Here is a 9509-nt window from a genome sequence, read left to right as displayed (position 1 = left end):
ACAAGCAGGGGTCCAGCATTCACAAAGGCCCTAAGGTGGGAACAGCACAAAGTGGGGGTTGGAGGAGGCTGAGTGGGGGCAGATGTTAGGAGAGGAGGATGGGGGTTGCCTGGGCCACAGGGGGGCTTATGGGCCAACAGGAAGGGTAGGTTCCCCTTAAGGTGAAAGGGGGCCTCAGGCAGACCTGGTGCAGGGACAGCGGCTGCCCTGGGGAGAGGGGCACGGAAGAGGTGACGTGCTCTAAGCAGGGCCCCGTTGTAGGGCCCCCACACGGGTCTCACGGTTTTCCCTCTGCTCCGGGGGTCACGGCCACCTGCGCTTGCTCAAGCCCAGGGCTGAGAGGCCTTCAACACCCTCTGCTTTTCTCAACCCACTTCCTTCCACTCAGGCCTTGGCCTACTTCCTCCCTTTCACATCTGAGTGACCAACCCCAACAGGACGTTGAAGGACACTTCTCTTTCTGGGGTTTCAGCTTCGAGGTTTCAACTCCCACGCCCCCCTCAGGTGCCTCTGTGGGACGCCCCCCAGGTCCCCAAGCTCCCCTCTCCCCGTGCCCACCAGCCTCCCACTCGGTCCCTGGAGCAGAGAAACTGGGTGAGCAGAGCAGATGCAGACACTGCAGTCCTGGCGCATTCAAGGCCCTGAGCAGGGCTGCAGCAGGGCTGGGCACAGAGGCCAAGGCTGGCTTCGTGGGCTGTTGGGCACTCAGCTAGAGTGAGTGTGCAGTGGCCTGAATCGTAACCCTCCTGAAAGGACACATCCACAGGTCACTATCAAAACACAGAAAACAACAAGCGGTAGTGACGGCATGAAGAAACTGGAACCCTCATGCACTGTTAGTGGAAATGTGAAATGCTGACCGGCTGCGGAAAATAGTATGACAGTTCCTCAACAGTGAAAAATAGAATTATCATGTGACCCAGCATTTCTGCTTCTGAGTATATCCCCAAAAGAATGGAAAGCAGGGTCTCAAAGAGACATCCAATGTCCCTAGCAGCATTATTCACAGGAGCTAAACCATAGAAGCAACCCGTGCCCACAGACGGAGAAGCAAAATGTGGCCCATGCACAGTGGAATGTTATGCAGCCATAAAAAGGACATTATAACACATGTGACAACCTGGACAAACCTGAGGACATTACGCTGAGTGAAAGAAGTCAGACACAGGACAACTACTGTATGGCCCCACTTATATGAGGTCCCTACAGTAGTCAAACTCAGAGACACAAAGTAGAGTGATGGGCTAGGGGAGGATGGGAGTTAGTGTTTAATGGGACAGTTTCAGTTTGGGAGGATGGAAGGTGGGGGTGGTTGTGCAGCCATGCTACTAAACTGGACACCTAGAAACGGTGGTGATGGTGAACTTTGTGTTATGTGTATTTTCACACACACACACACATACACACATGTCCATGTCAATAAGGAATCTCAGAATGTGACCTTATTTGGAATAAGGGTCTTTGCAGATATAATTAGCTAAGGATCTTTTTTATTTATTTTAAGATTTTATTTATTTTTAGAGAAAGGTGAGGGAGAAACAGAGGGAGAGAAACATCAATGTGCAAGAGACACATGGACCAGTTGCCTCTCACATGCCCCCAACTGGGGATCTGGCCTGCAACCCAGGCATGTGCCCTGACTGGGAATCAAACCAGTGACTCTTTGGTTTGCAGGTCGGCACTCAGTCCACTGAGCCACACCAGCCAGGGCATAGCTAAGGATCTTGAGATGAGTTCATCTTGGATTTAGGGTCCTTATCCAATGTCAGGTAGCCTTAGTGGAAGAGGACACAAAGAGACACTCACATGAGAAAGCCACGTGACAACAAAGGCAGAGACTGGAGTGATGCTGTCATAAGCCAAGGGTTGCCGGCAGCCCCCAGAAGCCAGGAGAGACATCTGGGACGGACTTTCCCTCAGAGCCTCCAGAAGGAGCCACCCTGCCACTACCTTGATTTCACACTTCTGGCCTCCAGCACTGTCAGTAAATTCTGCGGTACTTCGCTACACTGCCCCAGGACACTCACTGAAGGCACCCATCCCTGTCCTCCACCTGCTGGCACAAGGGCTTTGGATCAGCCTGTGAGCCCCTGGTCTTGCTGGCCACCAAGGACCACAAGACAGTGAGGACATGGAGCAGATGCTCCTTCTAATATCTGGGCAGGGCTGGTGGAAGGGCCCTGTCAGCACCAGGTGGCTTTTTATTTTTTAAAGATTTTCATTTATTTATTGTTAGGGGGGAGGGGGAAAGAGGGAGAAACAGCCATGCGTGAGAGAAACGTTGATTGGTTGCCTCTCACACGTCCCCAACCAAAGACAGAACCCACACCCCAGGCATGTGCCCTGACCAGGAATCAAACCAGTGACCATTCTGTTTGCAGGGCGATGCCCAACCCACTGAGCCACTTCAGTCAGGGCACCACGTGGCTTTTTAATAATGAAGCCCAGAGCATGGCGGTGGAGAGGCGCAGCCCTAGAAGGTCCCAGCCCCCTCAGGCCGCACATGGTCCCCAATGTGGCATCCCTGGGGATCAGCTACAAAGTGGAATGCTTTTCGAAGGGCACAGTCAGGAGTCGGGCTGCTGCCTCATCCAGGAACCAGCAGAGTTTCCCGGTGTGGGGCTGGACAAGGGCGGCAGGGAGAGGGTTGTCCTCCTTGTCCTCCAAAATGCGCTGTGTGAAGAGAGCACTTTTGTGAGCCCGGCTGTACCCCCAGCACCTCTCAGAGCTCTCAGGCCCCCCATGGACCAGAGAGCTCTGGGGGCGGTCCATGGACCGTCCTACTTTCAAGATGTGTTGATGTCCTTCCAGTTGACCCGGCTTAAAACAGCCAGCAGGGACAGCCCCCGTCCTGTCCACCATCTGTGATTGTACGATGCGGGGCTGGCACACCCTTTCTGCCAAGGCCAGGGAGTCAGGATTTCGGCTCACACGGACGTAGGGGCATGTGTGTTCCAACAAGTCTTTATTTTAAAGGTGGGACACTGAAATCGGAATTCTGTTGAATGTTCCATGTCCAGAAATATTGTTCTTCTTTTGATTTTTTCCTCACAACCACTTACAAATGTAAAATCCCTTCATGGCTGGAGGGACTTGGCCCACGGGCCATGGAGTATGAGCTCCCTGATGGGACTTCATGGTGAGTGGGCATTATTAGCTTGCACACTGCTTCTTGCCAGCTGGGCTGCCCCAAGAACTCACTGACTTCTGACCACAGTCCTCGTAAGTCACCTGCTCTCACCCATTTACAATCTGGGAAGCGGAGGCTCCAGGAGGCCTCCCTCAAGGGGACCGAGGCAAGGGGTCCCCGCATGACCCATGACCCACTTTTTAATGGGAAAGTTGAGGCTGGTGGGGCCATCTGAGGCCGGAGTGGGCAGCACTGGCAGGGACACGGGTCTGCTGCACTCTGTAGAGTCTGCACCTTACACCCCAACATGAGCAGCTCCTGTGAGGACATCTGGGCCTGATGGTTTGGGAGAGAGGATTATTTATTTATATTTTAAAATATGTCCAGCTTCTCCTATAGTTGTTGGTCTTTTCAGTGATGGCATTAAACTATATTTTCATTTATCTTTAATATCTTGATCTATTTTATATTTTCCTAAAATATTATGTATAACTATGCCTTCTTTCTTATTCCTATTTTACTTATTCCTACTTTACTTATTACTACATAAGATTTTTTCCCTTCTGGATTAGCTTTGCCAGGGGTTTATCTATCTTTTGGACCTGTTTCCCATTAAACTTTTTTTTTTTTTTCCAAATTTACTTATTTATTTATTTTATTTATTTATTTATTTTTATTTTTAGGGAGGGAAGGGGGGGGGAGAGAGAGAGAGAGAGAGAGAGAGAGAGAGAGAGAGAGAGACATCAATGTGCGGTTGCTGGGGGTTATGGCCTGCAACTCAGGAATGTACCCTGGCTGGGAATCGAACCTGGGACACTTTGGTTCCCAGTCCGTGCTCAATCCACTGAGCTACACCAGCCAGGGCTTCCCATTAAACTTTTAATAATACTAACCAATTCATTCATTTCTGACTTTGATTTCATTTATTCCATCTGCTGACTTTACTTAGATTTATATTATTGCTCATTTTTCTAATTCAAGAGTAAAGTGCTTGATTTGTTTATTCAGTAGTTTTCTATTTAGTATTTTTTCTAAAAATGTATTTTAATGACTTGAGTTGTTTATTTAATAGTTTTCTATTTAATATTTTTTCTCAAAAGAGTGGGGTTTTTTTACTGTTACGAATTTACCTATGAGTGTAGCTTTGGCCTCATCTCATCAATTTCATTTTGTAATTGTTCACTCCTAACCAACCTGTAGTTGCAGTTTCCATCTGTTGGGAACTGCCCTGCCTGGTTTCAGGAGCTGTAACCCCGCCATGGCTAAGGCTGAGTGAGTGACCTTCAGGACCATAAGCCACTAAGGAGACAAAGCTTATCTCCCTGTCAGGGGCACCGCCTCTGCCTCTTTTACTTCACCCTGCCTGGCCCCCAGTGCTTGATCTGTTAGCCAAAGACTGGTAAGATTCATCAAGGGAGGGATGACCTAAGACAGGCACAATCACAGGGTGCCCCAGGGAAGGACTTGCGGGCTACAGAAAAGGGGTGATGGACCCTCGCCCCTTGGCTTTGACATAGCCTGAGTCCTCATTCTGTCTGCAAGAAGTCTAATCTCTTGGCTGCCTTACTTCCCCTACCTGACTTAAACCTGAAACAATGCTGGAGGTGGGTGCAGCCCTATGCTGGAAAGCGTGGGTTCCCTAGGGTGATCAGGCCTAAGAAAGAATGCATAAAATCCTGTGAAACCTACTTTGTTAATACCCTCAATTTAAATAATAAGGGACCAAGCATGATATGAGTTTTCTCCCCAAAGTTTTATGGCCATTTAACTATCTGACACTGACTCAGAATAAGCCCTCAGAGTTCTTTGCATGTTATCTATTGTTTGATCCTTACTACCTGATGATTAATGAGCTTTACATATACACCTGTATTCCTATGCAAATTGAATCCAATAAAAGCCTCTAAAAACAATAATTGGGGCGCTCTCCTCTTGAGAGGGTGACCAAGGCACTCCAAGGCTTGCTCTACCCTTGAGACAGAAGTCGTGCCATCCCTCTTCCTCCAAGGGACTCTGTAGTCTGTGTGAATTTATTTCATCTCATCCATAATGCCGCAGACGCTGTGGCCCAGTGTCCACGTCATCCATCTCCCTTTCAACTCAAGAACTACTGAAGTATCTTGGGATCTGGTGCTTTCAGCACCAGGAGTCTTATCCTATTCCCAGGCCCACATGCCCATAACCTTCTGGGAAGGGGGCCCTCAGCTTTACCTTCAGAACAGCTGCCTTGCCTTCTCCAGTAGCCACAAAGATGACAGTTCGGGCTGCATTCAGCACAGGAAGTGTGAGGGTCACACGCTGTGGAGGTGGCTTTGGGGAGTCACTGATGGGGGCTACTATCTTCTCTCGTTCCTGGGGTGGGAGGCCCGGGTGGAGACAGGAGGACAATGTCATTTCAACTGCTTGAGCACTCACATACATCAGGTATGGTCCATCCATCATTCCATCCCACCTTAGTAATCCTGTGGTATTTGATTTAAAACCCCCATTATAAGATGGGTAAACTGAGGCTCAGAAGGATTAAGCTCAGCAGGCAGGCCTGCTGGCAGAAGCTGACTCAAACCCTGTTGTAGGCACCGCTTGGTCTCCCTTCAGAAGCCCCAGACAGCAGAGGCCGGAGCTCAGGTGTAGGCAGGGACCATGTGTGTGCACTCACCTGCAGGAGGGGATGGTCTGGGAAGAGTGAGCAGGTATGGCCATCAGGGCCCACCCCCAGGATCAGCAGGTCAAAAACTGGGATGGAGTCCCCTTGGAAGGCCTGGGTGAGGGAAGAAGACAGCCCACAGAAGTTGTGAGGGAGGGGCTCAAAGGACACAGAGACAATTGTTAGAAAAAGAATCATAAGTAGCTATAACACAGGGAGTGAGGCTTAGCCACACCTGTATAAAAGGGACTCTAATCTTTGAAGTTCCACATTTCACCTGCCCAACTGGCTGAGAGTTTGGGGATATAACTGTTTCTAAGATATGAGGACCCAGGCCAGCTACCAGGGTGTCAGAGGTGAGGGCACCCTTAGGGAACCCAAGGCTGGGCTATGGCCTCTCAAAGGGAGGATTCTCAAAGGGGGTCTGCCCAGGAGAGAGTTGGGTCTGCCGACTGACCCCCAGAGGAGTTTCTGTCAATGATGATCACACAGTGCAACCTGCAGAACTGCTATGTCTCCCTAGGACTGGCCATTGGACGGATGAGGTCCCCCTGTAGCTGCTCTGAGGGACTCACCTGTCTCAGCTTCTTGGCGTAGTCCTCAGCTGCCTCCTCCACAGGAAGCTGGGGGTTAATGGTGATCACTTGGCTGTCAGGGATGGGCAGCTTGGAGAACAGGTGCGTCTGTGGCATATGGAGGGAGTGTCACCAACAGTAATGCACAGGTCACTGCATTGTGGGTTTTTATGTGTAACCACATGGATCATCCAGGCCCGTGAGTCAGGATCTTGGTGGATCCCAGTGTTGATTCACCAGGTGTCTTTCAAGTTCTGGTGGTTTCCTGGCCTTGCCTGCACCTGTCTGGCCACAATACAACCTTGTTTCAAAGCCCCCCACAGTTCTTTGGCCCTTGGGATAAAACCCAGGCCCTCTGTGCCCTCCATGAAGCCCTGCTGACCTTCCTACTCCAGCCTATACACAAGCTATACACCACGAGGTCAGGCTGGGCAGGTTAAAACCCCAGCTCCCCCACTGGTCACTAGGTGCCTCAGGCAGGTAAACACCCCTCTCTGGCCTCAGTTTCTCCATCCATGAAATAAATGGAGGTACTGACAGCCCTTGCCTCATAGGCTATTGTGGGGTTTCATAAGATGATGTGGATCAAGCACTTGGTAATCAGTAAATCTTATTACAAAAGAGAAAGAGGTGGGGAAAGGAGAGAACAGAAAGAAAAAAAAATCGTCTGCTCAAGCTTCTGTGCAAAAAGAATGCAACACAACCAGGACCAGAATGACCTGAGGCTCTTTTCCTGGTGAAGCCACCCCTCCAAAACCTCCCTGGACAGATTTTCCTCCTCCGGGGCAGAAGTGGGCACAGAAAAAGCTGGGGAACCCTAGGGCCGACCACGACTCCTCAAACCTCAGTTTCCCTGCTTGTGAAACGAGGAGTGTTCCCCTGATTCTATATGAGCTGGGGCTAGGGTTCAAAGACAATTCGCCTCCGAGGTCGTTAACACACAAGCTGCTGGCGTGGAGACGTTGGAGAACTCATCTCGGTTGTAGATAAGGAAACTGAAGCCCAGGGTCCACCTACCTGTCTGGCTCTTTTCGTAACTCTGCGCTCGCACCAGGATGCGGCGCCTTAACTTCCCAAAGTCCTTGGCATGGGCCACTCTGCTTCATTCCTTGCCTTTTTCCAGGCCATTCCCACTGCCTGACTGCCTGATAAAGCATGATGAGGGGCTTCGAAACCCCTATTGGCCCACCCAAGTGGCAGAGCAGATGCTGCTTAGGTGGGACCTCAGCGCTGACCATTCCCAGTGCCCGTCAAGATGCAAAGGGCATAGTGTGATCCCTGGCGGCCCCCGTAGCCGCGCTCAGCAGCGGGCGCGGCCCTCTCGGAGTGGCCCCCGGCGGCCCCCGTAGTTCTCACCCTGTAGAGGCCGTACGTGCTTTCAGCGTGCTCAAACGGTACGAGACGCTCGTCGCAGAAGCCCAGCGTCCAGCGCGTGAGGCTGGCCGAGCCGGCGGGGGCGACTGCGGCGGGCAGCTCGCTTGCCAGCATGGAGACGAGACTGCCACCCGACAGGCCGAGCGCAAAACGGGCGCGGGCGCCAGCCAGGCAGCACGCAGCCCGCTGGGCAACCAACTGCGCCAGCGAAGCGCCGAGCTCCTGTGGACTCGAGAAGACAGAGATGAGGCCCGGGGCCGGTGCGGCCATGGCGACGGCGGGAGACGGAAGCGCTCCCGGCGGTCGGCAGTGCGCCTGCGTGTAGGCCGGGCGGGCAGCCCAAAGCTTAGTATTTGGGCAGCCGCCCATGGCACATGCGCAGTCCCAGAAGTGAAGCTGCGGTAGGGCGGGGCATTTGGACCTTCCGAGCTCATCGACATTTTTGCAGGTTGGACCTAACTTCGGTCCTGGGCTGGGGCTGGCAGAGTTGGCTCAATTGCTCCTAACCTGGTAGTGACAGAGTGAGACCCGAAAGAGGAGCCCAGAGCTGGGGGAGTCCCAAGGGGGGGACGTGGGATGGGTTGGAGTGGCGGAAGGAAATGAGGTTTCCTGGAAGAGAGCGCATTTTGGTAATTAAAATATAAGCTCCTTGAATGCAGCGTTTCTTTTGCCGTTACCTCGAAAACCCTTTGAGTTATGCCTAGTACAGAGTAGGAGTTGAAAACGTGCTTGTTGCATTCCTTCTGCAAGTGCTCCCTGAGGACTTCCGTGTCTTTGAGCCCAGAGGCCTCCACTCGAGCTGTTGCAGGGAGGAGCTAGCTCCCTGACTGGCGCAAACGGGATAGAGCTCATTTGGTGTGGAAGAGATGAAGCACAGAGAGTTTAGGGGGAAGAAACTGTTCTCTATGGTAACAGTGGATTCATGTCATTATGCATTTATTGAAGTAGAACTTAACAAACCCTAATGTAAACTGCTGGCTTCAGTTAGTGATGAATCAGTATTGGCTCGTCAGTTGTAACAAATGTAGTATTAATGCAAAACGTTAATGAGCAGCTTGGCTCAGCTGGGTGGGCGTCGTCGCACAAAGCAAACTCGCTTCCTAGTCACGGCACATGCCTGGGTTGCAAGTTCAGTTCCTGGTATGTTTCTCTTTCTCTGTCTCTCCCTCTCTCACTAAGTAAAATCTTTTTTAAAAAATGGTGAGAGGGTAGATAGGAAGGTTGCTTTTCACTCATTTTTCTGTAAACTGAAAAGTGCTCTCTCTAATAAAGCCTTTTTTTTTAAAGGACAAAGAGACCCTGGCCAGGTAGCTCAGTTGGTTAGAGTCATCCTGATATGCCAAGGTTGTGGCTTCAAAATGACAACAAACTCACAACTATCAACAACCGAACCTAAAATAACAAAAATGAACTAAGCAAACTAGAACAGGACCAAATCACAGAAATAGAGATCACATGGAGGGTTATCAGCAGGGAGGGGGAGAATGGGGGAAAAGGTGCAGGGAATAAGCAGCATAAATGGTAGGTACAAAATCGACAGGGAGGTTAAGAACAGTATGGGAAATGGAGAAGCCAAAGAACTTCTATGTATGACCCTTGGGCATGAACTGAGGTGGGGGAATGCTGGTGGGAGGGGTGTACAGGGTGGAAGGGAATAAAGGGGAGAAAAAAATGGGACAAGTAATAGTTTAATCAATGAAACATATTAAGAAAAAAAGACTGGGTTTGAGTCCCAGTCAGGCACATGCAAGAACCAAACAATGGAACAGCATAAGAGGAACAACAA

General features: G+C 50.8%; 1 protein-coding gene across 1 annotated transcript; it reads right to left on the bottom strand.

Moving 5' to 3' along the window:
- Window positions 1-2124: 2124 nt before the first annotated feature.
- PGLS (6-phosphogluconolactonase) lies at window positions 2125-8057 on the bottom strand. Its single transcript, XM_028519787.2, has 5 exons — window positions 7706-8057; window positions 6350-6457; window positions 5787-5888; window positions 5342-5482; window positions 2125-2673 (listed from the first exon to the last, which is right to left on the bottom strand). Exons 1-5 carry the CDS (start codon window positions 7991-7993, stop codon window positions 2536-2538), a joined length of 777 nt encoding a protein of 258 aa, XP_028375588.1. The 5' UTR covers window positions 7994-8057; the 3' UTR covers window positions 2125-2535.
- Between the last annotated feature and the right edge of the window lie 1452 nt (window positions 8058-9509).

This window comes from Phyllostomus discolor, chromosome 8 (genome assembly GCF_004126475.2).
Source record: "Phyllostomus discolor isolate MPI-MPIP mPhyDis1 chromosome 8, mPhyDis1.pri.v3, whole genome shotgun sequence".
NCBI lineage: Eukaryota > Metazoa > Chordata > Mammalia > Chiroptera > Phyllostomidae > Phyllostomus > Phyllostomus discolor.
The sequence above is the reverse complement of the archived record's forward strand: the minus strand, read 5'-3'. Positions and strand labels throughout refer to the sequence as shown.

Bases quoted from the DNA above. Each gene is read 5' to 3' on its own strand.
- PGLS (XM_028519787.2), bottom strand. From the start codon at position 7,993: ATGGCCGCACCGGCCCCGGGCCTCATCTCTGTCTTCTCGAGTCCACAG. The intron at 6,458-7,705 runs GTGAGAACTACG...CATATGCCACAG, and splicing joins GCACGTACGGCCTCTACAGG to ACGCACCTGTTCTCCAAGCT. The intron at 5,889-6,349 runs GTGAGTCCCTCA...TCCCTCACCCAG, and splicing joins ACGCCAAGAAGCTGAGACAG to GCCTTCCAAGGGGACTCCAT.